We start from the raw sequence: 27,553 nt of genomic DNA on the forward strand, positions 1-27,553 counted from the left end.
CTTTGAGATCTTTGGTTGCCTGAGAATGGCAACAGCAAAATTTGGTGTGTGCTGGTTGGGATGGGCAGGAGAGAGTGCCACCCTGCTCCCCCTGAGCCCCCAATGACAGCCTGGCTTGCATGCTCAGCTGGTCTCATGCCATTTCTGGAATCAAAGCGCTGTCTGCATTACACAGCCCCTGGCTTCCTATGCATTTACAGCGAGAGCAGTGAGAAGCAGGCAGGGGTGTGGCTGTGGCCTCTTTGTGGCCTGGGTGCACTGTGTGGCTGTGGAAGGGAGCAATGGGGTCTGGGTGGCCCAAAGTCTGGAGTCTCCACCTTCCCTCCCAGCTGGAATCAGGAGGCCACCCATTTCACCAGAATGCTGTAGGTCTTGCCACTGCTAGGGCCAAGACCCTTTTAGCAGTCTTCTGAGTGTGAGTCTTTCTAGAACCAACTTGGGTGCCCATTTTTGTATGTTTTAGCATTTTTTTTTTCCTTCAAAACACTTTGCTGTAATTTCTGATTGTAGAAGTAAGCATGTGTGTTCATGGAAGACCATTGGGTGACCTGGAATCCAGCACCGGGCACCATTTCTGGGAGCATTTTGGTGCCCGTCTCTGCAGACGTGTGCCTCCTACTACAGCGCGTGGAAACACGTGCAGATAATGTTAGGAAATGTAATCACATTTTCTCTGCTGTTTGGCAACTACTTTTTTCTTTCTAGAAAATGCAGGGCGTGTTTTTCTGAGTCAGTAAATATAGAGCTGCATTTGGTGGTTCAACACACGCTGGTCGAGTGCCTCCGCCGTCAGGCGTTGATACATAATGTGTCAGATGGTGGGAATGCCCCAGAGATAAATAAGGGAGTGTGGGAGAGGGGGCTGCAGTTTTAAATAAAGAGATTTGGGAAGACCTCACCTAGGTGACAAGGTGATAATGAACCCAAACCTGAAGGAGGGGCAGGAGGGAGGGGTTATCCAGAGGAAGAGTCTTCCGGGTAGAGGGAACAGCGCATGTGAAGACCCTGAATGGGGAATGAGTTGAACCTGTTGGAGAAACAGCAAGGACGCCTGTGTGGCTGTGGACGAGCGGGTGAATGGGGAGGAACAGAAGGGGTGAGGGAGGTGATAGGGCAGACAAATTGGGTGGGGCTTTGATGGGCTTTGGTGGGACTTTGGGGAATTGGGTAGGGGTTGGGGTGGCGACGAGGGCAGAGAATAGAAAATGGTTGTCATTATTCAAGAGGACTGTGGCCTGGAATGCGTGGCAGAAGTGGAGGAGGTGGCAATGATTGGTTTCAGGGCGTGTTTTGAGGGAGAGCCAACAGGATGTGCGGAAGCCTCTGGGGTGTCTGGCCAGAGTGAAGGAAGCAGGGAGCTGCCCTGTGTACACAGGGAAGGCACTGGGGAGGACAGGTTTGGGGGCCGCCAGGCGTCCGGTTTGGACACATGAAGTTTGAGGTGCCTGTTGAGCAACTTGGTGACATCAAACAGGAGGGAGAGCCACATCATTTGTTTTAATGGAAAAACCGCTTTGAAAAAAGTTATTATTATTTTTTTCAGTATAAAAGGGTTGAATGTTCTTGGTTTAAAAAGAGAGAATATGAATATAAAATTCAAATCACCCAGAAAATCGGACAGCTGAAGGAGACAGCGCCCCAGTTCCCATTTCTGAAGTGGAGCGTGGCCTTCCAGAAACATTCTGGAAAACGCACCTTTTTGTTTATCAACAGCACAGGAGCAGACTAGGCTGCTCCTCGGCAGCTTCCTATCTGACAGCACTGTGGACCCTGGGCCCTCATTCCCAAATGGCCCCTCTCACCTTCTCGGCTTTTCCACACCCACCTTTGGTGTGATCATCGTGCACTGCTGCGTGGCAGGCGGGTGGGATCGGTGCCCTCATTTTATAGATGTGGCCACTGAGGCTTTCGATCACAGCCCTGGCAGCATGCGAACTGCTGAGTTTCAGAATGAACCGAGTCCTCTGGAAGCCGCCAGTGTGACCCTCTTGATTATGTCCTCATCTGGTGGTTGGGGATGGTGGGAAGTCGAAATCCACAGTGGCTCGGGAGGAGGCAAAAGACTTCACTGGCAGTAGAGGGAGGAGGGCGCTCCGGGTGAAGGGGACAGGACGGTCCAGGGCTGGGAGGCTCCGAGTGGGCGGTCTGGCCTGTGAGAGGGATGGTGACAAGTTTCTTAGAGCTATTTTGGGGACAAGGGGATAGAAGGGGCCAGGAGATGAGAGTGGGAGGCCCAGGGCTGATGGGATCAGAGTGGGTAGGAGCATGGCTTCTGCAAGATGGTTTCTCCAGGGCACTGCAGGGCCGCATGGGTGGACTCTGTGTGTGTGTGTATGTGTGCGCGCACACCTGTGCTCATGGACACTCTTGTCCTGTCCGTAAAATGAGGCCTCAGGGTATAGGAATCAAGAGGCTCTTACTTCATCTGTTTCGTTTAGGTTCAGAAAAGCAAGAAGCTCAAGCCCTTCATTCCTGAGGCTGAGCAAGAAATTCCAGGCTTCTTGGGTCCCCAAGCCCCTTCCCTGGGCAGGAGCACACATCCTTTCCCCACAGTGAGGTGGCCTATGGCTATGGGGCACCCTTCCTTGGGGCCAGATGACAGTGCTGCCTGTCATAAGCAGCCTGGCTCAGGGCCACCCTGTCAGCAGGTCACACGCGCTAGACCCTGGCAGCAGACCGGGGGCCTGTCCCAGGGCCAGGAACTGCTGGCAGATGCCGCCCCAGCTGCTTGGTGATCAGAGGCACGCCACAGGCCCTCGGGCCTCTCCTCTTATCAGCACTCGGCTGTGTGGCGTGGCGGGCCAGTGGCTGGGCTAGTCAGCAGTGTGGCAGGTGGTGGCATGGTGGGGCCAGTGGTGTGGTGGGCAGTGGTGTGGCAGGATCAGTGGTGCGATGTGCAGTGGCATGGTAGAGTCAGTGGTGCAATGTTCAGTGGTGTGGCGGGCAGTGGCAGGGCAGGATCAGTGGTGTGGTGGGGTCAGTGGTGTGGCGGGCAGTGGCAGGGCAGGATCAGTGGTGTGGTGGGGTCAGTGGTGTGGCGGGCAGTGGCTTAGAGAGGTCAGTGGTGGGTGGGAAGGCTGTGTGTGTGTGGTCAGCAGTGGGTGGGAGGGCAGAGACTCCGACAAGCGCTGAGTGCACTCTCTCTGCTCTCTGCAGCCGGCCAGAAGTGGGGTCGCCTGAGGCCTTCTGGGGTGATGAGGCAGTGCTGGGCTGGGCTTTGATCTGCTGTGGCATCCCTGACAAAAACCAGGGCAGAAGAGAGCATGTGAGGGAAGAGAATGAAAGACCAGGGCCCGGAGGGAGAAGGAGGTGACAGCTGTGACTTGGGACACGCTATTTGAGCCAGGCCACTCACCAAGCACTATACACATACTCTCCATTCCTCTCACAACTGCCCTGCCAGGTGGGGGCTGTCATTTCCACTTTCAGCTGGGGAAACTGAGGCACAGTCAGGTATACTCATTTGTACAAAGTCACACAGTATAAAAGCAGAAGAACCAAGGCTCAAACCCAGACCTGACTGACAACTCGAGTGAGTCACTTAACCCCTCTAAGCCTCAGTTTCCTCACGGCCAAAGTGGGGGTCATCGCAGAGCCCAGCTTCTAGGGCTGCTGGGAGCACTTGGTCGGTGATGCCCCTAATGTGCTTCATGGAACACTTGGCAGACGTCGCACACTGACTAAGACTGGTTATCATCATCACTGAGTCCTTTATATTCATGACCTCAGTTACCCCCAGGCCCCAACATGCCCATCAGATCCCAGTTTCCACTGTAGAAATGCCTTTGAACACTGTCTAGTCGGAAAATTGTGGTCAGACAAACAGCAAAGTCTCCCCACCCCGTGCCCTGCCTGGCTCTGGACAATTGGCCCTACATTGGTTCATCTCTTAAGGGCTCTGAAATGCCAGCAGTTTGAGATCAGGGAGCATTCTGGGTGATGTCAAGATTTACTCTTTTCTGTTGTTGGTTTTGGTGTTTTGGGTTTTTTTTTCCCCCATTAGTCATTTTTTCTCCATGCTCAGAAATCACACTGAAGCCATGAGTCTTCAAGGAGGGTGGCCAGGTGGGAAGGTTGGTGGCATCTCCTGGTGCCCACCTTGTCTGGTGTCTCTCCCCCACCCACCGTCTTCCTACTTGTTGGAACCAGCCTGACCACTGTGGGGGCCAGGGGGTGCGTTCTTTAAATCATGTCTTTCCGGAAGCATGGTTCAATGGTTGATGTCCTATTGAGGGGTTGGAGGGGTAAGTGGTGGGTGTCTTATATTTTAATGATTCTGAATTTGTTCAATATGAATTGTCCTTAAAAAAAACAAAACAAACAAACAAAAAAACAACAAAAAACACCTAACCTGGACAACATAGCGAGACTGTGTCTCTACAAAAAGTTTTAAAAAATTAGCTGGGCACGGTGGCCTGTGTCGGTGGGAGTCGCAGATACTCAGGAGAGTCACTTGAGCCCAGGAGTTGGAGGCTGCAGTGAGCTGTGATCATGCGACTGCACTCCATCCTGGGGGACAGAGTGAGACCCCCATCTAAGAACCAAACCAAACCAAGGCCCCCAACACCTGTGATTTTATTGATCTTATTGCTTTATGGCAAGACTAGGTTAAAAAGAGAGAGAGAGCCAATTTAAAGAGAAGCATTTAAGTACTCATGGTAGCCCAGAGACATGGCTCTGGAGGAAGGCGCGACCGTGGCATGTGGATGCCTGCGACTTGCTGGTGTGACAGCCCAGGAAGTGGCCTTTGCTGGCCCTTTGGTGACTGAGGCTGGCTGAGGTTCAGGATTGGGCAACCCGTCTCTAGGGATTATGAGCACCCTGTCGGGTCTCAGGCCTGAGGGCTGGAGGAAGGGAGTATGGTGGTTTCAGAGTCAGGCCCAGGGTCTGAAGTCCTTCCTGCCAGCCCTGCCGTCCCACTCCTTGCTGGCTGTCCACCTTCCCTGTGCAAACTCTCAAGCCCAGGAAGCAGGCTCAGGCTGGGGTCCCCAGGATGTGGGGAGCTGAAGGCCGGGGATCTACAGTTAGGAGCATGTCAATTGCATCTTGGGCAGATAAAAATAGTCCAGGAGAAATCTGAGGAATTTTAATTGCTGCTCAATGTCTTTGGCGTCTTGAAGGCCTGGTCCTTGCAGGCCAAACACAAAAGGCCTGGTCTGTGTGTGCAGCCCCAGGAGCCTGTCTTCCCTCTCGCCTCAGCCTCCGCAGCTCTGAGTGGAGTCTGCGGGTGAAGCTCCTGCAGGGGCCCGCGATACAGCAGGGCAGCAGGAGCTCGCTTCACTGGCTCCCAAGCTTGCCTGGGAATCCTGGATTTAGCTTTGAGGAGGCTGTGGATTGCTTCTGGGAGCTGTGGGAGTCAGAGCTTTTAGTTGCAAGTAACAGAAACCCGACCTGAATTGCTGGAAGCAGCAAAGGCCGTTTAGTGGCTTCTGTGACCGTCGCATCGGTGGGAAGGGCGGGTTAGGGTGGGCCTGCCCCAGGGTTCACCGAACAAACACTTTTTCGAGTGCCTGCGTGGTACCAGGCGCTGTTTGAGGGCAAAACAGACCCAGAGTCCTGCCCACAGGCAGCCTCCTTCTGGAGAAGGCTGGGCCTGAGGCTGGTCCCAGTACTGGCCTCTGTCTCTGTGTGAGCTGCCTCCTTGAGTGAGTTGTCTCTGAGAAGCTGCCGATGAGATGAGATGCAGCCTTGGCACCAGAGAAGGGCTCGTTCCCGTCAGCTCCCGAGGGAGGGGTCCCAGGAGAGGGTTCCAATTGGCTTGGCTGCATCCAGGGGACAGGCCTGGTGGGCAGAGCCAGGAGCCACCACCAGGTGACCTGTGGCTGTGGTGGGCTCAGGGGTCTTCAGGGGAATGGCTGAGGACTCTGCCCTATATTTTGGCTCCTTTGGAAAGAGATGCCATTTATCTTTGGAAGCAGCATGTTGAGGCCTGGGTTCTGATGACCCAGGCAAGGAGGGGCGAGTCTGTTTTCCTCTCCTGGGGAGGAGGATGCCCCCAGCCTCTCCCATCCCTGGGTCCAGGCCTCCAGGAGCCCTCTCAAAAGGCTGCCTGCCATGCCCTCTTTCCATCTCTCTGCCCTTTGATGAGGATTATTTTTGTATCACTGGCCTGCATGTTGTATAGTGTTGGGATGGGCTGGGTAATTTCCTAGCACTTTCAGCCTGCCGAGCTTGTAGGCAGAGTGAGCTCTGGAGGCCCAGGAAAGCCCTGGGGGCCTGGGAATGAGAGGGAGGCTGTGTGGGCAGAGATAACAGGACCGCAGGGGAGAGGTATATGTGAGAGACATAGAACTTGAGGCCCAGAAAATGGACAGCCCCGGTTTTCCTCTTGTTTCCTGGGTATAGCCCTAGAGAAGAGATCTGCCCATTGACGGGATGCGGGCTGGAACCTCAGAAGGTCTGTGCTCCAGGGAACTGTGAGCATCATCTTGTCTGGCCTCCCTATTCTAGAGACGAGGGGGCCGAGGCCTGGAGGGGGCTACCTGACTCTGTTGCTTTCCATGAAACCTTGGACTTGTTACTTAATCTCCCAGCTTTTGTTTTCTTTTGTAAAGTGGGTTATTATCTGCAGTTTTACTAAATTGGGTTTTAATTACCCAAGTAATATACTCATCAGTTAAACATGAGAACACTTCTGATAAGGCTGGGGTTTATGACCCCCCCCACACCCTCTGCCTCTGTCTGCCCTCCCCTCTCTGGAGGTCACCGTGGCTGTCGTCTTCCGCATGTTCATCCACACGGGGACAATCTCATGGCATACATGGGTTTGGTGCTCTCCTCTGTGTACAGGTAGCAGCACAGTCTGCGTGTCTTCCTGTGATGGCTCCTTTGCCCGTCCTGTGGTCTGGCCCTCTGCCCGGGAGATCTGCAGGTCTGTCTTGTTCTGTTGGCGTCCCTCTCGTGTGGCACTCCTCTGCAGAGATCCAGCCCACATGCCTTTGAGGGCATCCAGGGTGTTCCTGACTGCGGGTTAACAGGAAGTGCATTGCCCTAAACATCACTGGATTCGAATGTGCCTCCTGGACACACATGTGAGCATCGTCCCAGGGTGGACATTGAGGCACTGGCTCGCCAGGCATTAGGATGGAATGTGAGAATGTTCCCGAGCCTGTGTCGGGAAGAGGAGAGAAACCGATGTTAGTGCTTCCAGCTTCGCATCAGACACCATCCTAGGCATGTTGTCTATGTTTTCTCATTGACTGCTCTTTGACATCAAAATCCTCATTTTACAGAAGGGGAAAATGGAGGCCGGAGAAATTAAGTAATGTGTCTGCTGCCACTCGGCTGCTGAGGGTGGGACTGGGCCCAGAGCCTGGGCGCCCCGACTGCCAGGTCGATCTGGACGCTGAGGAGTGGAGCATCCCTGTCCTGCCTCCCGAGAGGGGACAAGAGGAAGGCAAGAGCTTGCTCTCAGCAAGGCCTTGAGAGCGCCTGGCCAGGCTGCGGCCTCAGTGTGCTGGGAAGAGAGAACTCGCCAGGAATTTCCTGGGGCAGCTCCAGGGTAGGCTGCTCGGATCTAAGGGTTACAGGGTGGCCTAGGCCCTGCCCCCCTCCTCTTTCCCCGGCACATCCCAACCCTGTACATTCTTGGAATCTGTGAGTTGTGCCGTGTTCTGTGGGCACCGGGAGTTTGCTTTGAAACCTGTGGCACCAACATCTGTTAGCTCTTAGAGAACAGAAAGATTGACAAAGCACTGCTGGGGCAGGCGGTGGGGGAAGATGTTACATTCAGAAGTAGGAAGTCTCAAAGACAGAGGAAAAACCCCAACCAAACTCCAGCTCGCTCCCCAAGGCTGCTTTGATGTGGTTTTCCCATCCCCGGAGGCCTTATAAGGTATCGTGCCTGGATTCTGGGCTCTGGACTGGTGCTGGCTGCACACCCTGTGCCCGGAGGAGCTGGCCTCTCTTCCTGGGGCCCAGTGTAGAGCAGAGGAGGGGCTCCCAGGGCCAGCTGATGGGGCACCACTGGGACTTAGGAAGGTAGCACATCTGGGCATGTGACCTGAGGGGCCACCAATCCAGGCCATTAGACAGGAGCAGCCCAGCCCCAGGTCAGGTGGAGCAGAGGCCCTGGAGACCCAGGAAGGTCTTTGATCAGAACTTGCAGCAGAGGCTAAGGCCCACTGTCCTGGAGGCCAGAGGGGAGGGGCCTGGGATCACAGAGTGACAACTAAGTAGACAAAATAAGTGGAGGAGGGTCACCACTGCAGCCAAGCCCCACATGTGGGTTTCCCAGGTGCAGTGGTGAAGGGTATGGACTCAGGCTCTGGCACTTACTAGCTGTGTGACCTTGGGCAAGTCACTTAACCTCTCTGTGCCTCAGTCATCTCATCTGTAAAACAGGGTAATCATGGCAGTCCTTTGGAATACCTGAAAGGATTGACACAAGGGTGAAATGCAGTCCTCTGAAAACAGCGTCCTGGGCAGGATGGGGCATGTTTCCAGGTGTCTGTGAGGGCACCTGGGGTCTGGCGAGTCTCTCGGCTTGTCCCAGCAGTGTTCTGGTCACCATACAATAACAATAGCAGGAGTAATAAACAGTAACTACTGACCTAATGAACCCCACTCATGCTTTCAGCTGCCCTGCTAAGCGCTTCACATGCAATGACTTCCTCACTCCTCACAGCCCCACCCCCTCCAGATATCCTGATTGCTGTCGCCCCTGTTTACGAATGGGGAGACTGAGGTGCACTAGAGATAAAGTTCCTTCCCCAAGGTGGTGCAGCATGTGTGAAGCAGAGCTGGGATTTGAACTAAGGTCTGACCCCTCCAGTTCCATGCCCTCTGCACAGGGGCTTCCAGTGGCGCCGTCGAAGTTCTGAATATGTCTCCTGGCAACACCTGCCTTCCCGAAGGATGGTGCCAAGGGCCTGGCCCTGGCCCTGACATGTGGGGCTGCCAGCCAGGGCTCAGCTTGAGGGCAGGGCCAAGTCCCCAAGTTGTGGGGAGGAGCAGGGGAGCTTTGAGTCCTGCTAGGCAGATGGGAACCCTTGACCACTTACCCACTGGAGCTGCCAGCTGGGCTATTTTTCTTGCACTCCTTTAGGTGTGATCCTTGGTCCCTGGTAGGTGCCAGGACTCCTGACCACCTCTGCTCCCATGCCCACAGGAGCCCTGGTTGCATGAGTAGGAGCCCGGGCTGAGGCATCTGAAGGAGCTGGCTCAAGTCCCCGCTCCGCCCCTTGCTAGCAGGTGATCCAAAGGGGGTCACAGCCTCTTGGAGCCTCCTAGCCACTTAGATGCAGGGCTGTGGGGAGGCCATTCTCCGGAGTCTCCCGTGAAGATCCCATTGGTCAGCACCTCGTACACTGTGAGCACTTGGTAGATGACGGGTGACTGTCATTAGAACTGTTTCTGGTCTCATACAGTACTTCAGGGTTGAGGCCACTTTCTTTGTAGAAAATAACAGTAATGATTATACCTCTCACTTTACAATTTGCAAATCATTTTAATGAGCATCTATTTCTTGAAAGATGGAAAGACCAGGGCTGTTGTGATGATTCAGGGGGCTAATAAATACACGCTTACACAGTTGGCCCTCCTTATCCATGGGCTATGTATTTGTTGATTCAGCCAACCATAGATAGAAAATATTTGGAAACAAAAAAGCATCCGTACTGAACACATACAGACTTTTCTTGTCCTTATTCCCTAAGCAATACAGTTTAACAACCATCTCCATAGCATTTACACTGTGTTAGGTATTGTAAGTAATCTAGAGGTGATTTAAAGTATAGGGCAGGATGTTTGTAGTTTATATGCAAATACTACACCATTTATATAAGGGACTTGAGCATCTACAGATTTTGATAGCCTCAGGGAGTTTTGGAACCAGTCGCCCACAGGTACTGAGGAATGACTATAAAGTGCCTAGCATGGTGCCTGACACATGGAAAATGCACAGTAAGTGTCAGCTGTTTGATTATTATTATGGTTGATGACTGTGCCCATTTTACAAATAAGTAGGCTGAGGTCCAAAGGCGAGGCAGGCGGTACAGCCAGCATGTGATTCTGTGTTTGGCTCAACATCCCACATGGCTTCTGGCCTAGAGACTCAAAGCTCTAGGAACATGCACGCTGCACGCCACAGACCCTGGGCCGTGTGGCTCAGTGGGGGAGATGAATTTTTTTTTTTTTTTTTTTTTTGAGACAGAGTCTCACACTGTCACCTGGGCTGGAGTGCAGGGGCGCAATCTCAGCTCACCACAGCCTCCACCTCCCAGGTTCAAGCGATTCTTCTGCCTCAGCCCCCCAAGTAGTTGGGATTACAGGCACCTGCCACCACGCCTGGCTAATTTTTTGTATTTTTAGCAGAGATGGGGTTTCATTATGTTGGCCAGGTTGCCTGACCTCGTGATCCACCTGCCTCGGCCTCCCGAAGTGCTAGGATTACAGGCGTGAGCCACTGCGCCTGGCTGGGGAGATGAATTTTTGCAAAGTTGAGCATTGGCACAGTACAGTGCGTCTATGAACCATGGCTCCGGGGAGCTTTCCAGTGTTCTCCAGAGCAGGGTACTGTTGAGTGGTGAGAGGCCTATGCCAGAACTTGCCAGAACTCTGCTTTCTGAGTGTGTCAGAGAGCTTGGTTCTCCGAGCAGGGAGTGCTGAAGCTGTCATTAGGTGGTGACTGGGGTGCCTTGAGCACATGCGGTCATCGTCATAGGGTCCCACACGGCTGCCTTGTTGGTGGCGATGTCTGGAGTCTTTAAACTCTTCCAAGTGTGCCAGTAAAAAGACACAAGTACTCAGACGTCTCATTGATGCTGTCACCCGGCTGCAGTGCTGTCAGGGTGGCAGGCGCAGAGCCCCGCTCTGCAGAAGACCTCAGCATGAAGAGGTGCGCAGATTCTCTTGAAGACTGTTGCCTGTTCCCTCGAGGAAGCTCTGCCTACCAGCCTTTCAGGGGGCGGTGGCACCCGTCTCTCTTCTGCATGAAAGATGGGCTTTAATTGGCTGCTGGGGCGTCGCAGCCATCTAATGATGCCACCTGTGTGCATCCCTTTCCTGTCATCGTCTCCCAGCTCCCCTGTCAACTCGGGCTCTGTTAACACAAACAGCCAGTTTACAAGCCCAGGATATGTTCGATGATTATAATAATTGGCGGAGGAGGAGAGGAAGCCATCCTGACTCGAGGAATAAAGTAGCCTGGTTTTGAAGTAAATGGGACACCGGAGTCTGAATGGCCACATTTTAACAGCTTTTAAGAAAGAGTGTGTAATGCCCTAGAAAGATTTGAAAGAAGAAAGAGAACAGCCACAAAATGTTAGCTGTTTGTCTTTAAAACAAAAAACAAAAAAAAGCAAGAGGCTTACCTCCAGCTGTGTCCAGTTGATGAGATCAGCAATACAAAGCCGTGTTTTTTCTTTTGTTCATCAAGAAGAGGACTGGTTTTTTTTAAGCATCATCTGAGGTGTAGATTTTTTTTTCCCCTAAGGAGAGGGTTGGGTTTTGTTTTTGTTTTTGTTTTTTTTCTCTTTTATTTTCACAAAGAGAAGTTGGTGACAGCTGCTGAGTTTGGGCTTTTTTATTGCTTGTCATTTTGTGTTTTGAGAACCGCTACCATAGCATCATCATCCCCCAAACGCTTGTCTGTCCTCCCATAACAGGAGTATTTCCTAAAGTGGGTTTCTTGGGACACGCGTATCATGTGATACTTTTGAAAAACGAAGCTCCATGGTCTAAATAAGTTTGGAGAATGCAAAATATGCCAGCACTTGGAGATTCAGTGTTTAGAACCATAGGAAAAGTCCTGATAAGTCCTGCTGTAAGAGATCTTGTTTAACTTTGTTTAAAAGAATCTTCTTTGATCATAGAACTCTTCTGGCAGAATACCAATAAATACAGAAGACAGTTTGACAAGGTATGGTCTAGCTTCTTCCATATTTGGAGTTATCCTGCTAGGGTGGGTCAGACAGATGGGGCCTTTGTTGACATCCTAGAAATTTCCCAGCCTGTGGACCAGCCACACTCCCCTCGCTAACTTGACATCTCCTGGTCAGGTTGGTTGGGATGAGATCCCAGATATCCTTAACTCACTGGTGGGGAACAGGCAGGGTGTGTGCAAGGAATCAGGCTGGTTTCCGGAAGGCATGTGTGTTGGTGAAATATGGGAGGCATGATGGAAGACCCGGTGGAGCCATAGCCTGCGGTGGCCTGAATGTTGTGCTGATGCGTGTGGGTTTATGTTAAGGGCAGGAGGGACCCACCTTGGCGCTTAACTTTTCAGGTGCAATAGGATCTGCCTCAGTTGACCTGAATTCCAATCAGAAGAATCAGCCCAGGGTCCTCATGGCACCGCTTTTAACGTCCCAGCACTGGGCTCCCCCAACCCCTGCTCAATGCCTCTGCTCTGTCTTCTTCTAGGAGCTCGTGGGCGACGTGTTGAGAGACACGCTCAGCGAGGAAGAGGAGGACGACTTTCGGCTGGAAGGTATTCGGAGTCCATTGCTCTCTTCCCAGCAGCAGCGAGTGGGGGAAGCGGGTGTTCAGCTGGCCGTGTGCCCTGTGTACTCCAGAAAATCTGCAGATGGAGGGCACAACAGGGACCTTGTGACTCTGGGTGGGGGTGGACTGGAGGGTGGGATGGAGGAGAGGAGTAAGAGACAGGTGTGGCACTTCATAGGTCCAAGCCCAGGTGGGGGTCCGGTCACCTAGGTCCATGTCCTGGCCCTGCACCGGATTAGCTGGGGGATCTCGGACAGGTTGTTGAAACTCTGCTGCTCCTCTGGGGATAATAAGAGTAGCTGCTCAGAGTGATGTGTGAAGTGTGATCAGGCAGTGTTGGGCATGGAGTAAGCATTACACACAGTGCCTATTCTGTTTCCTCCATCATGTCACTCTCTTGGTGCATGAGTGTGCACACACACACACAGCCAGCCTTTCACCTCTCTCTTCTGTTGTCCTTCTTCCTTTCTTAAGATGGGGTCTTGCTCTGTCACCCAGGCTGGAGTGCAGTAGGTAATCGTAGCTCACTGCAGCCTCGACCTGGGCTCAAGTGATCCTCTCACCTCAGCCTCTCAAGTAGCTAGGACTACAGTTGCATGCCACCATGCCAACCTAATTTTTAAATTTTTCTGTAGAGATGGGGTCTTACTATGTTGTCCAGACTGGTCTTGAACTTCTGGCCTCGAGTGACCTTCCCACCTTGGCCTCCCAAAGTGCTGGGGTTACAGGCGTGAGCCACTGCACCTGGCCGCTGCTTGCTTTCTTCATGGTGAAGTGCCGTGTTGTAGAGAGAATCAGGACGCTTAAGTGTAGAGGGTCTGCTGGCTGCTGGTGTGCTGGTTTGACTTTGGGCAGGCCACCCCACCTTTCTGAGCCTCAGTTTCCACATCTATAGAATGGGAACAAGGGCCTTTGCCCTGCTTGGCTCCCAGAGTTGGTGCCAGGAACGGATGACAGCGTGAAGCAGAGTGTTTCCTGAATGGGAGATTTTAAATTCAGAAACAGGGAAAGAAATCACCAAACGGGGGGCTGCCTTATAAGAGTAAGGAAGGACCTCTCTGCTGAGACCAGGGCAGACAACTGGCTGGAGAGCTGGGGGGCCATGGTGCAAGGGTCTGCGGAGGGGGATCTAGCCCTGCAGGGGTCTGAAGGGCCACAAGAGGAGAGCAGACAGTTCTGGGAAGTTCTCAAGGGGAGCATGGGCCAGACCTGAGGACCATGGCCACATCTGGCCTGAGAGCTGTTATAAATATAGACTCTCAGCTCCAGCCCAGGCCTGCTGAATCCGATCTGCATTTTAACAAGCTCCCCAGGTGGCTTGCATGAACACTGCACTCAGAGAAGCACTGTTTGAAGATACTCACTCCGTTGCCTAGAAGTTGGAGGCAGGCTGGAGAGCCAGGTATCTAGCAAACTTTACTCAAATGTAAGCAGGCCCCAGATCAAGGGGGAGGAGTCCCATGAACAGAAAGCTTTGTGTGTGCATACAGTCTGGTATCTTTTATGTGAAAAAAAGGCACCAGATCATCCTCAGGAGTTTCTTAGGGTACCACATATGCATATGACTGTGTGGATAGAGGCCTAGACAGATGATAACCATAACTCTTTCCAAACATGGGAGGAGACTTAAGTCTGTGTTATCTGCATTTCATGGTTAAACTTTTATAAGAACATAGTTGGGCATGGTGGCTCAAACCTATAATCTCAGCACTTTGGGAAGCTGAGGCTGGAGGATCACTTGAGCTCATGAGTTCAAGACCAGCCTGGGCAACATAGTGAGACCCTGTCTCTATTACCAATAATTCTAAAATTATATTTTTTAAAAAATCAAAAAACCACAATTATGTATTCCTTATGAAATTAAAAACTAATGTCAGTATTTAAAGGTGAAAACCGTAAATAAGGCAGTAGGAGTGAAGCTGCTCTGGTTTGAGTCGGGTGAGCATCTGGACCTGTCCGTGTGGCCCTTAAGACCCCATGAGGGACCCTGGGCCCAGTGACCATCTATAGTCCTCTGGCACCCTTGGTCCTGTGGCCCGAGGCCTCCCACCCCAGGGTGGGGGATATGGTGTGGATGGTAGGCCACCGCATGGCTAGGTCTGGTGAGAGCAGGTGCTACTGAGTTCTGGCCACAGAAAACCAGCTGCCTGCTCTGGACCTGGGACTGGGGGGTCCCTCTGTGCTACTGACTAAGGGAGAACAAGCCGAGTCCTGAATCTCTTCTTTGTCTTCCTGTTGGCCAAGTTCATTGCCTCTTGGCGGGCTGGAGAGCTGTTTAAGAGAGAAAAAAGGCCATCTGAGGCGTGAAGATAAAAAGAAGTCTTTTAGCCATCCCAGGAGAGGATGGCTTTAGCTCCCGCGTTGTTATGTAAAGCCGGCCCTAATCCAGCGTCTTAACCGCCTTAACTGGCCAGCTGGGAGCGGGAGGGATGGGAGATTAAGGCTGGGCTTGGTGCGAGGGCCAGGGCTGCAGAGCTCCTTTTGAACTGGGGAAAGAACAAAGTAAACATCAAAAGTCCCAAGCTCTGAGAGCTGGCTGGGCGTGGCAGGGCTGGTGAGGTGAGGCTTTCGTGGGGAGAAGGGGAGAGGGACCCCTCCTCAGCTGACCCAGCTGAGGTCTGAGGACCAGGGAGGGGTGACCCCATGCTCACCTTCAGCGCACACCCAGCCTCCCTGCCCCCACAGCTGGGCAGGACTCCAGGTAGTCGCAGCCTGTGGCTTGGGCCCCACGGGGAGAATGGGTAGCCAGGCCACGTTCCCCTGCATGGCCTCCAGGAGTCACTGTGTCTGAGGGTGCTGCAGCCACTGCTTCATCCCCCTCTCCCATCTCCCTCTCTCCAGGTCCCCCCTGCCTCTCACCTGGTGAACGCTGCCCCTGCCCAGCTTCTTGGCTATCTCTGTGTCTCATCTCTGGGCCTTTGCTCGTTGTCTCTCCGCATCCTCAAGTGCCTGGTTTCTATTTCTCCACTCTCCGGCATCTTTAGGAAGGCTGCTCTGCAGGGCGCGGTCCAGCCTGCAGGGTCCCTGCTCCCTAAAGGAGATGCTCAGAGCCACTAAAGTCAGGCAGCCCCTCCTCCTCGGGACCAGGCCCAGGCCTCCCAGCTTCCAGGGCAGGCCTTGCTTTGGCCCTGCTGCCCTCTCCCCACTGGCCTGGCGTGCGCTTGTGGCAGCCCGTGGGGTGGTCTCTGCTTCCTCAGCCCAAGGGTGGATGTGCCTGGAGTTGGTGGTTCTGCCCAGCAGGGAGCAGTGTTAAGACTGAGGCCTGGTGGGGGCTGAGCAGCACTCTGGGAGCTCGGGGCCTGTTCAGCTCTGCAATGGTCCCTAACTTTGCCTTCCTCATCTCTCCTCCCTTGATTCTGACTTTCTATGAATTCGCAGCTCAGACCCCATTCCAGCCTGGCTTACCCACACTCACTGTGTGACCTTGGGCGAGTCACTTCCCTGTGGCTCAATTTCCTCACTGGGTTCCTTGTAACACTTCTTTGCCAGGGTTATTGTGAAGACAGTGAGGTGATGGATGTAGGTCCCAAGGGTGGCCCTGGTACACAGTAAGTGCCCAGCACACTTGAGCTGCCATGATTCTTGTTTCCTGGGTTCAGTTTTCTTGAAGAGGTGTCAGCCCATGTTTATAACCATTTACCTAGCCCAGATCAAAGAGCCTCTTTGCAAAGCTTCTTTAATCCTGTTAGAATCTCCAAAGGCCTCCCCGTACTCCTGGTGCCTGGAGTAGGGTCTGGCATGCTGTATGTGCTCAATAAATAAACACTCACTGAAGAAGGAAAGTCAACACCCTGTAGTCACTGAAAGCAGGTGACCTCTCCCTCTGCCTCACTGAAAGCAGGTGACCCCTCCCTCCGGCCTCTCAGGCAGGACCTGTGTACCTGTGTTGGGGCCTGGGCCAGTCTGTCCAGGCTCCCAGGGGTCAGATGTTGGGCAAAGGAACTTGGGAGGCCTGTACTTCCTTTCATCTGTAGTTGGAAAACTGAAGCCCAGAGAGGGAAGTGACCTGTCCAAGGTCACACAGCAGACTGAGAACAGAATCTGGCCCCTCACTCCTCACCATTCAGTATGTGCTGGGCATTTGCTGCAGCTAGGGGCTCTACTGGGCCCTGGGTTCACAGGCACGAGCAAGGTAGGCAGGCCCAGCAGTCACGACATTCACAGGAGGGAGGCAGGGATGAATACGTAAATCTGCGAAGGAGCATGGAAGTTTCTAGTAGTGGTTCTCTGCTAAGACGTAAAACCCAGGGAGAGGTAGAGTGAGGAGGCTTTTCTCAGAAGGTGATGTTTCATCTGAGATGTAGATGCCAGGAAGGAGCCAGCCATGGAAGAATGTAGGGGGAGAGCAGCTAGGAGTGAGCAGAACCCCAGAGTGGAGGGAACTTGGTGTTTGGGGAAGAACAGAAAGGAGGCCGATGTGGCATCAGGAATGAGAGTGGGGTGGTCGGCTAGTGTGGGACCACGCCCTTAGGTTGCGTGGTTCTGCCCAGATGGTTGGGTGGGTGACTGCTGGATTCTGACCTCTGTTTTAAGAAGTGAATTCTGGCTTCTGGGAGGGACTGCCCATGGGCAGGGAGGAAGAGGGCAATGAAACCAGGAGGTGACTGCAGGGTCGCAGGCGAGAGGAGATGGTGCTGGCCTAGCCTGGGAGCTTGGGGCTGGGGAGAGGTCCATGGGGCTGGAGGTTGGAGCTGGTGAGAAGGGGGTTGAGGGAACAAAGAGATCAGGGATGCATCTTAGACTTTTGGTTTCAGGAACTAAGGATTTGGCGGTGTCACTTCTGAGGTGGAGGTTTTGGCGGGTGACCATCAAGCCTCCCGTTTTTGGACCAGTTGGGTTCAAGATGCCCATTTAACATCCAAGGAGAGGTACCGAGGAGGCCGTGGGATACCTGGTGATTGGAGCTTGGGGTTCAAGGAGCAGTTGGGCAAGAAACAGAGAGAGAGCGAGTCAAGACTTCTCAGGAAGTAGCCATGGACATTGCCCGGGACTCTCGGGCAAGGCTCCTCAATACACAGGGCTGGCGGTGGCTTCCCAGGAAGGCTGGGAGGAAGAGGAGTTCATGGGAGGGCAGCAGGGACCCCCAGATGGAGGGGCAGGTGCCCATGCCCCGCCGGCTCCTCTCCCTCAGTTCAGAGCCTGTCCTGTCGGGGGGTGTCAGCGGCCCTGACTCTCCACTCCCCTACAGTCCCCCCAGAAGCTGAGTTGCAGCGGTGACAGAGAACAAGCGGACTTTGTTACCTTGGCAGTTTCTCTCAAGTCTGCTCCTCATAAAAGCTCAGCTGGAACAGTGGAAATTCTGACTTGTGTCAGATACCGGAGAGGCTTTAATAGTTTCAAGTAGCTCGGGGTTAGATTGTAAAAGCCGAATTTCATCACATGTTTTAACTTGGGTGGGGACGGGCGGGGGAGAATGGAAGGGACGTGATATTTTTAGCCCACAGAAGGCTTTTTCTCCCCTTTCCCCTTCTCTCCCGGGGCTTCCCCCTCCCTCCCTGAACAGATGTTTCGTCTCAATCCTGTGATCTCAAAGCCGAGTGGCCACCAGCCTTATGCTCTGATGAGGAAAAAAAGGCCAGAATGTTATTTGTTGAGAAGGATTTCCTCCCCCACCCCCTTTTCCCCCTTTTTTGTTTCCCCTCAGTTACAATTGGTCCATAAGCAAAATCTAGTGGCAGTAAAATGCAGCTGGGAGGCAGGATGGTGGAGAAGTCCCTGGTGGCATTTCTGGTCTCAGGAAGGGGCAGACACCCACAGGTGAAAAAGCTGGAAATCACCCTAGAGGGACTGCCCTGGGTGAGTGAATTACTGCTGTGGTGCTGGTGCTGGTGGTTTTTCCTAAAAAGCAGGATCTCAGAGAGACGATTTGTTAAGTCAGGATTCTTTCGGTTCTTTTGGAAACTCACTTAAACTTTTGGCTCATGAAATTGAAAAATCCTAGGGTAGATCTTGCCTAAAAAGGCCTGTTTGGATTCTGGAGCTAAAACCATGTCATGGACACATGCACGCACACACACACACACTCACACACACACGTATACTCACACATTCACACACATGTCTCGCTCGCTGCCCCTCTCTCTCCCTCTCCATCATCTCTCCCTCTGTCTCCTGGTGGCTTCTCCCCCACAGGGGGCAAGGGTGGCAGTTCCCAGCTCTGGGCACTCCCATCCTATGAGCACAGCCCTGTCAGGTGGAAGAAAGTTCCCAGGTCACAGGGGTTCTTGCACATGTTGGACTCGCTTTACTGACCACTTTACTGGTCACTTGACCAGGGTAGATCTAGGTTTTGTGGGACCTGAAGCTTTCTGGGGCCAAACCAAAATAAATATCTCACCAACTCAGTGAGACAATAAATATCAGTCTCTCCTTAGCTCATGTCCAGAAATGCCTGTATTTCCCCTAGTATCAACTCACACAGGCACAGGATGTCAGAATGGTTAGATGACAATCTTAATAGATTGAGGATAAAATGCCTAATTTGGAAAATGTTACAAATACAAACACATATGACCACATAAACACCTTGCAAAGACCCATCCTGACTTGGAAAGGGCCCGTGTAGGTGAGAGGGCCCAGAAGCCTAGCTTCATTAGCTTCTTCATAAACTCTTCTTTCATACTGACCTAGGACCAGCCACGTGGCCTTCAGGATGAAACAAGCTGGGTCAGGTGGGGGTACTGAGTGCAGTGCAACCCTGGAGTGGGATCAGTCTCCATAAACTAGATAGACTGAGAGTGGGGGATGAGTAGCTCTGGGGAGGAAAGCCAGATGCTATCATCAGAAGGAGGAGAAGGATTGCTGGACAGGCAGGAACAGGTGTCAGCTATTGTGGTCTGAGAGAGTGGACAGGCCAGTGGTTGAGGAGTTGGGAAACTGGGATTTAGTTCTCTTTGTTCCACAACTTCTGGGTTCAAATCCTGGTTCTGCTACTTACCGTTGTTTCATTTTGATGATGCTGCTGATGATGCAGCACCTATAGTGTGATAGACACCGCACTATAGACATATATATCTCAGGGTAGAGATATTGGGCTGACGGAAGATTCTGATGATTAAATGAGTGATATAATGATGGTGTAATAAGGCTCACTGAGCAGGGAAACCTAACCTAGCCCTGAGGGTGTGACAGCATGCTGCTCAGAGGAAGGGAGGCTTAAACTGAAGACCTGAAGGATGAGTGGGAATTGCAGAGCTGGAAAGAGTGTTCTTGGCAGGGATAACAGCATGAGAGCATGGCAGGCTCAGAAAGGGGAAAGCAGTTCCACAGAGAGACGGGACTGAGAGGTGGCAGCAGCCGGGTCGTGGAAGCCTTTGGACCCCTCCTTAGGGGAAAGGGGGCCACTGGAGGGGTTTAAGCAGGGAAACGGCATAATCAGTTTTGGTTTTTAAGCTAAGTTTCCTCTTTTGTACGATGCCAACAGTAGCATACCCTGCACAGTGTTAAGAGGACTTAATGGAATAATGTGTGGTACTACTAACTTCACCAGTCTCTCCGTGCAGCCCACCACAGTATGTGGCTGTGTTTACAAACAGAGGTGGGATCGCTAGGACCCTCATTCCCTAAGGAGAGCCTGATACAGATACTGCAAGAAACCATTTGGCCTGGAATGCACATATGATATCTTTCTCTTTTTACTGGCAGCAGATTTACCCGCCTAATTATATTTGGCAGAGGCTAATATTAAAATTCATCTGCATTCCCTCGAACAGCTGCTGTCAGAAGGTTGTGGACTCAAACATCTTGGCAAGCAACCCTGAGACTAAAATATTTGCAGCAGATAATCTGTACGTGGACGATTGAGAAAGGACTGTGGATATGTCAGGGCGAGCATCCAGACTCTAGCAAGGAAGTTCTGGCTTGTGTTAAATCTTACATTGTATTCACTGAGAAGAACTTGCCAGGTAACTAGGCTAAGAGAGGGGTCTGCCATGCAATTGAATTGTTAGCAATTTCTGGTCTTTAGTGGGGCTGATTTAGTCATAACTGTGTTTCAAATTTGTCTCTTCTTTCCAAGTTTCATATGCACCAGGCCTTTCTGGATTGTGTTAAGATAAGCTGGCATTTACTGGTATCATCCCAGGTTTGGATTTTTACGTAAATTTCAACTCCCCACCTCCCCATGGCACTTCCCAGTCTCCATCAAGGCAGAAGGTATGGCATATTTGTTATGTAGCCAAGCTTCCTTATGCCTACCTGTAGAATGTGCTGTAGTTCAGCAGGCCTGGCGGAATCTCTGCCCTGTGCACGTATGGGAAGTGCTAGGCATTGGGCAACCCGGGAGCAGAAGCCTAGAAGGCGCCAGATCTCAAGAAACTTGTTTTCTGGCTGTGCAGATGTGGAGGCTCCTGTGAAGCAATCAGAAGGTCCCAGATAGGACTGTACAGAATAAAGTGCTAGACTGAATGGCGGGAGACAGCACCCCACTAGCTCTGGATGCATTCATGCAAATTAGAAAAAAGCTGCCCCTCCTCAAGACACCTTTCTGCCATCTGCCCAAAGGATGTCATAAGCAATACACATATCTAGGGTATTGGTCATATGAGTGGCACCACCTGGGGTTGTACAGTGCACAGCCTGCTTCTTGGAGCCTGTCTCCTAGTGACCTCAAGTGACCCCAGACCAGGGGGAAGAGCCCCGAGGAGCTCACCCTGTTGTACTGTTGAGGAGGACAGGTCTGTTTTATTTCACAGGCCTTCTTCTGTTGCTGTTTGGGTGGCGCCAGCTGTCAGCAGCTTGGGCTGGGTGGGCTGTGCCATCCTGCTCCCTGGGTCACTGCCATTTGCCAGGGTAAACAGTCCCGAGTGACTGTGGCTCTCACAGCATGCGTTCCCCAAGGAGCCTCCCATTGGGCCCATGGGGAGGCGGGAGGGGTGTCTAGACCCACAATCAAAGTTGTCACCATTCAGGTATTTCCTCACTCTCTTCTTTCGCTCTCTCTTCCTCCCCACCCCTCCCTTTTTTAAACTGGGGGAGGGGAGAGGGAAGAGACTGTCTTTGATCTCAGCAGAGGAAAAAAGTCTGTTCTGTTCAGGCTTTTGGCTAACACAACAAACAGTGTTTAAAATTTAACTTTGCTTAATTAATTAGTAATTCTGTTTAATGCTGTCTGATCTCCCTCCAAAAGGTATTTTGAAGCTTGAGAAGGGAACATCAAAGGGAGCCGGGTGAAGATGGTCAAGTAATGCATTTAATCTGGCAGTTGCTGAGGGTGGAGAGCTGCCAGGCTGGGAGCTAATGGGGAGAGAACCGTCATTTGGTAAACACAGCAAGCTGACTCCTCGTGGCTGTGGTGTGAGGAGGGACAGGGAGCAGTTTCCAAAGAGAAGGAGCTCCACAAACCATTACCAACCCCCCAGATTCATATGGGCTGACAATAGGCCTTAAGAAAGCAGAGTTGACATTTTCTTTCTTCCACAGCCACTGTATGGTTGGGCAGGTTGTGTACTGCACAAGGGTTTCCAGCCAAGCAGGCAAGTAATAGGTGAAACTGTCTGTGCCCTGCTCATCAAGCACATATCCTGGTGGAAGTGGAGGGTGGCACACATCTAAAGCAGCAATCAATCCACAGACTTTTTCATGAAGGGCCGGATAGTATGTATTTTAGACTTTGTGGGCTCTGTTGCAACAGTTCAACTCTGCTGTCACAGAGTGAAAGAAGCCATGGACAATGCAAATGAGCATGGCTGTGTCCCAATAAAACTTTATTTACAAAAACAGGAGGTGGGCCAGGTTTGGCTCAGCAAGTGTAGTTTGCCACCTCCTGCTCTAAGTCACCCAAAAGTGCTTCTTAGGCAAGTGAAAGGCCTTTTTTCCCCACCTGGTCCCCTGCTTTCCTTTTTTCTTCCAAATGAGCAGTGTCTCCTATAGTTCCTCAGACTTTCAATTGAAGAGTGATCAGTATGATCAGCACCCCCTGAAATTAGGCCCCCAAAAGATAATTTCTCAAGGGGAAAAATGGCTGGGCTAAACAGGAATCAGAGGCAGAGAATGGACTCAGACTCTGGTGCCAAAGCTGATCTCAACTATCATCATTGCAATCCCCCTTGGCGTGGCCTGGGTGGCCTGCAGCGAGCACCAGTCCGCCTCTCCCGCCTCCAGTGGGCCTGCACTCACTGATGGGTGGAGGGTGGTTTCTTCTGCACAGGGCTGGCTGGGGGCTGTGGTGGCTTGACTTAGTTTAGTTTCAGAGGGCTCATATGTGGATGAGGCCTGGCGCCTGCCCCTGGCATTGGGGTCTGCATGGCCGGTTCTCTGCCACCTCTTCTAGCTACTGGTTAGGGGACAATAAGAGGGTGAATGACCTTCTTTGGTGGGGATAGAGAGTGCTGACTGTCCTTGTTCCTGACCCCCACAGCCCCAGGGCAGGATGGATCACAGGCCCCATGCTGGGAGGGGCCCCTGGCGGGTTCACTGACCGTCGTCTGACCTGTGGATGTCCGGGTGGCTTTCTGAGCTGGGATGGGATGAGGGAGCCACTGGTGAAGAGAGGACAATCCGGGCCACAATGGTCTTTGGGGAAGACATATGAGGGGTCGAGGGGGATGTTTTCCAGCCCCTTCAGGTGAGGAGAAAGGAAGGAAAGGGGAGGTCCTGAGGGAAGACAGGCTGTCCGTGCACGGTGGAGGAAGAGTGCTCCAGAGGAGGAGAGAGCAGGGACAGAGGTTCCTTTTCTTTGGATTTTATCAAGTGGAACATGAAAGGCAACATTGAACCTGAAGGTGGTTTTCTGATAACTTCCCTTTGAACTTGAAGTTTGGTTTCAACAAGCCTGGCCAGCTTGCATCTCCAGCCAGGACCTCTGCAGAGAGAGGCAGCAGCTTTGAAGATGGAGCTGGGCTTTGTTTTTCTTTCTTCTTTTTCTTTCTCTTCTTTCCCCCTGCTTAGGAGGGGTGAGTAGAGGATGCTGCAGGCCGTGATATTACTCTGGTTTCTCTGGTGGGGCAGTTTGGGGTCAAGCAGGATCGTTGGGATCTGGGCTGTCAGCTGGCAGACATACTTGGCAAAGCCAGCATTTGTCGAGCACTTACTGCGTGCTGGCCACTGTGCTCAGTAAGCACTTTCCTCATTGCCCTTTCCCAACAGCCCTGTGAAAGTGAGGCCATCATATTCCCATTTTACAGACAAGGGGACTGAGGTCCAGAGGAGTCAAGGGCCTTGTCCAAAGCTGCCCGCACAGGCTGTATTGTATTTAATATAATGCTTTTGTGTCCATTTGCATTCCTGAAGCCTCAGTTTTGAGAAAACTTAGCTGCTAACTGAGCTGTTCCCAGGAGTCAGTGGGGTGGGGCCATCAGTCTCCTGACTGTTACTACTTATGGCCAGACCTAGTGCACTGGGGGTCTTAGCCCCTTATGATCAGAGCTTGTTGGATCCACATAAGAATCCTCCGGGGAAGGGGTTGGTAGCTTCCTCATTTTACAGTTGGGGAAACTGAGACATCTAGAGAAGGTATGTGATCCACCCAGGGTCACACAGTGCCAGAGAACAGAACCCACGTGGAGATGACCACTGCCCTGGCTGGCTGGCCTCCATGAGACAGAGAGAGGCAGGCTGAGAGAAGCACCAAGTCTCCCGAATTGAGCCATGAAAGGCATGGAGGGGCAGCCTAGTGGACTGACTGTGAGCATTATTCAGGCTACCTGGGTTCAAATCCCAGTTCTGTCATTTACTAGCGAGGCACTTATCCTCTCCAAGCCTCAGTTTCCCCATCTGGAAAATGGAGGTAATCGTAATAACTGCCTCACAGGGCTTCATGAGGATGGAGTTGGTAAACAGCAAGTGCTTAGTCATTGCTGCCTCATCTTTATATACAGTGGCGCCAAGGCGCAAGGACACCAGGGGAAGTGCCTTAGTTAATTGCAGAGGAGAGAGCTCCCAGCCCGCAGGACCGGAGCAGAGCAGGAGAGCTGGGGCTCAGGCCCACTGGGGGCATCTCCACTTTGCCTGGCCCAGGGACTGCGCTTGGGTCCTTGCTTGCAAAGCTGGGGTGTGTGAGTGTGGTGGGAGTGTGGGATCGGAGAGACACAAATCCCCCATCTAGTTTCCTGGCCCAGCGGCCTCATTTCTCCAGGCTGCTGACTTCCCGAGAAAGTCCTGCCTTGCCTTCCTCTCTGACTGGGGAGTCTCACCTCCTCACATGACCCCCTGGCCACCCTTGGGTCAGGGTGGAGGGGCCAGGGTCCCTTCCCGGAGTAGGAGCCAGGCTGTTTCTTCACCTTTAAAACAGGACAACAAATTTACTACCCCAGGGCAACAGAAGGAATCAGATGAGAGGAGCTGTGAGTGTGGCCTGGAAAAGATGTCTCCGGCAAACCCCAGCCCCTCTATCTGACAGAGACAAAATGGCAGAAGGGACTAAAGGAGGCTTATGGGACATTCCAAGAATTGATGGCACTTTGTAGTCTGGATCCTAGGTCAAGGACGATGATGCTACCCTGAGCTGGCATCCTCAGGAAAATAGTGTCAGTAGGTCCTGGGATTTCACACTCACCCTCCCACAGTTCCTGGCAGGCCACACACAGGACCGTGACCTTTGGCAGAGAGGGGAGGACCTGGGGTGAGCAGAGGCCAAATGCAAGGTTCAGGATGAGCGTGCTCCCTGAAGATGCCTTTTGTGTATGTGTGTGTGTGCATGTGTGAGTGTGCATATGTGTGCAAGCAGGTGTGATGCATGAGTGTACATATGTGTGCATGTGCGTGTGTATGTGTGTCCATGTGTGCTTGTGCATACATGTATGTGGACGAGTGCGTGTGTGCACTTCTTTGCCAACCCAGTTGAACTCTGTTTCTGGCACTCCTCCTGGCCATCCACCAAGGTGCCTGCTGTAGGCTGTGCTCAGGTGGGTGGCACCTTTGAGGAGGCCAAAATGTCAACACAGAAGGGAGTGAGACTGCAGAAAATGGCCATGGTCCCTAAGCTCCCTCGCTGGGCTCCAGAAGCACCCCTCCACTCTCACATCTGCCCTCTGGCCTGACACTGCTCTGGGTGGCTGTGTGCCTCCATAGGGCAGAAGTCATAGGCTGGTGGGGGCCTGAGGGGGCCCCCCACAGTGCAAGTGGGTGCACCATGTTGGGGGAAGGTCTTCCCAGGCAGTACCAGGTGCCAGAGTAGTGTGATGTTGACCCCAGCAAATGGGCAGGGCAGGAGCGGGCCCAGCCCCCTGGCGAGAATGTCCAGGCCAGGCATGGAGGACAAAGGTGCAGTGAGCGTGGCTGCCTGGCGTCTGGACCCTGCTCCTCATGCTCCCTCGCCTGCCTCCCCGACAGTGGCCCTGCCTCCTGAGAAGACTGACGGGCTGGGCAGCGGAGATGAGAAGAAGATGGAGAGAGTGAGCGAACCCTGCCCAGGCTCCAAGAAGCAGCTGAAGTTTGAAGTAAGTTTCCTTTTGGTGCTGGGTCCTGAGGAGATGAGATGGATTTTCTCAGCTTGGGGCTTTGGGAGGAGGGAAGCTGAGGCTCTTCCAGACAGGAAGGCCCCTCCCCTGCATGAACAGCACCCTCTGTGGGAGGTTCCTTCTGCCACATCTGGGGCCGTCCTGGCTCAGGGCAGACCCCAGGGACTCACCGCTGCCCACCCCCTCAGCCCAGTCCCAGCCCCTCCATGCGGGGTGTGCCCAGCAGCTTGGGAGAGGGCATGAGAGTAGACGAGGGAGGCAGGACTCTGGCCCTTCTGTTGCTGTCACCTCTCTGGACCTCAGTTTCCTCGGTGAAACCTTCCCTTCCAACTCTTGAGGCTGTTCTGGGGGTGCCTGTGGGGGATCTCAGGTGGGATGGATGAACAGGAGGTACGGGCAGGACCCTGACGCTCTCTGGGCCTGAGTTTCCCCATGTGGGCACCACCAAGGATGTGCCTCCCTGTGGCTCTGTGCAGTGCTTGGAGGAGGGAGTAGCAGCTGTGGGCAGAGGTTGGTGAGGCTCTGAGCGTAGGGGTAGCAGTTGGGAGAGGGATGTACAAGGGAGTCTTTGGGAAAAGAAGGGCCTTTGGGGTGAGAAGGGGACAGTTGAGTTCCCCAGACCCAGTGGCTGCACAGTCTGTTCCCCACCGCCTGATAGTGTAGCACACTCCTGTGCACCCAGCACAGTGGCCAGTGCTGAGAGCCAGGCCCAGGCCTGCTGCATGGAGCTTCCCCACTGCTCTGCCCTCCTTGCTCCCTCCCTCCTTCCCTCTGTTTGCCTTCCTGAGACCACCAGGGCATAGCTCTAGAGTCAGCAGGCCTGGGTTCAAATCCTGGCTATACACTTAGTAGCTCTGAGACTTTGGGGCAAGTTCCCTAAAGTCTCAGTGGCCTCACGTGCCTCGCCTGTAAGGTGGGGATAATGGTGATGTCTGTCGCATTGGGCTGTTGTCAGCAGCATGAGTTCGTGCACCTAAAGGTCTAAAGTGCTTAAGAGGGTGCCCCTCTTTCTGACCAATGCTGATTGGCACCGGCTAATTGCCAGGGTACCCAGCTTAGACTGGGTGTGGTTCCTGCCGTCAAGGAGTGCACAGTGTGACCAGGGGACAGTTGAGTGCCCCAAACCCAGTGGCTGCACAGTCAGTGATGAGATGAGATCTGGGAGCCTGGAGTGGGGTCAGGCCGAGGGGTGTGGGGTAACGGACACTTGGCATTTCCAGGCTCTGTGCGGTGCCTGGAGGAGGGAACAGCGGCTGTGGATAGAGACTGGGGAGGTGGGTGAGGCTCTGAGCATAGGGGTAGGAGTTGGGAGAGGGGTGCACAGGGGAGCCTTTGGGGTGAGAAGGGCCTATCAGGCAGAGGGAGCTGCAGGAGCAAAGGCCTGGAGGCTGAAGTACCGGCGTGCTGTGTGGAGAGATTGAGTGGCGTGATGTGGCCTGTGCTGGATGGTGGGACATGGGGGATACTCCCTGTGTGCAGGGTCGCTGGTGACCGATCTTACCCCCTTTCCAGTGTCATCTCCCTGCCATGCCCCACCATCCTGCACAGGCCACACCACACAGCTTGTTCTCCCCACACAGCACACCAGCACTCCAGCCTCCAAGAGGCTTGAAGGCTCGCCTGAGGAGGATAGGTAGTATCTAGTAGGAGTTAGGGCTGCCAGCTTCTTCCTGGAGCCCAGCCCCGCCCTAAGCCCACCTGGGTCCTTGTAG

General features: G+C 53.1%; 1 protein-coding gene across 1 annotated transcript in view; it reads left to right on the forward strand.

Annotated features, from left to right (window-relative positions):
* The window catches only part of NKD1 (NKD inhibitor of WNT signaling pathway 1), a 100,616-nt gene that overhangs the window by 47,848 nt on the left and 25,215 nt on the right, over positions 1-27,553 (forward strand). The window contains exons 4-5 of the mRNA XM_016929817.4: positions 12,364-12,430; positions 25,714-25,820. Coding sequence (XP_016785306.1) covers positions 12,364-12,430; positions 25,714-25,820 — 174 coding nt within the window. The remainder of the gene's footprint in view (positions 1-12,363; positions 12,431-25,713; positions 25,821-27,553) is intronic.

Source organism: Pan troglodytes, chromosome 18, assembly GCF_028858775.2.
Source record: "Pan troglodytes isolate AG18354 chromosome 18, NHGRI_mPanTro3-v2.0_pri, whole genome shotgun sequence".
In the NCBI taxonomy this organism is placed as follows: Eukaryota; Metazoa; Chordata; class Mammalia; order Primates; family Hominidae; genus Pan; species Pan troglodytes.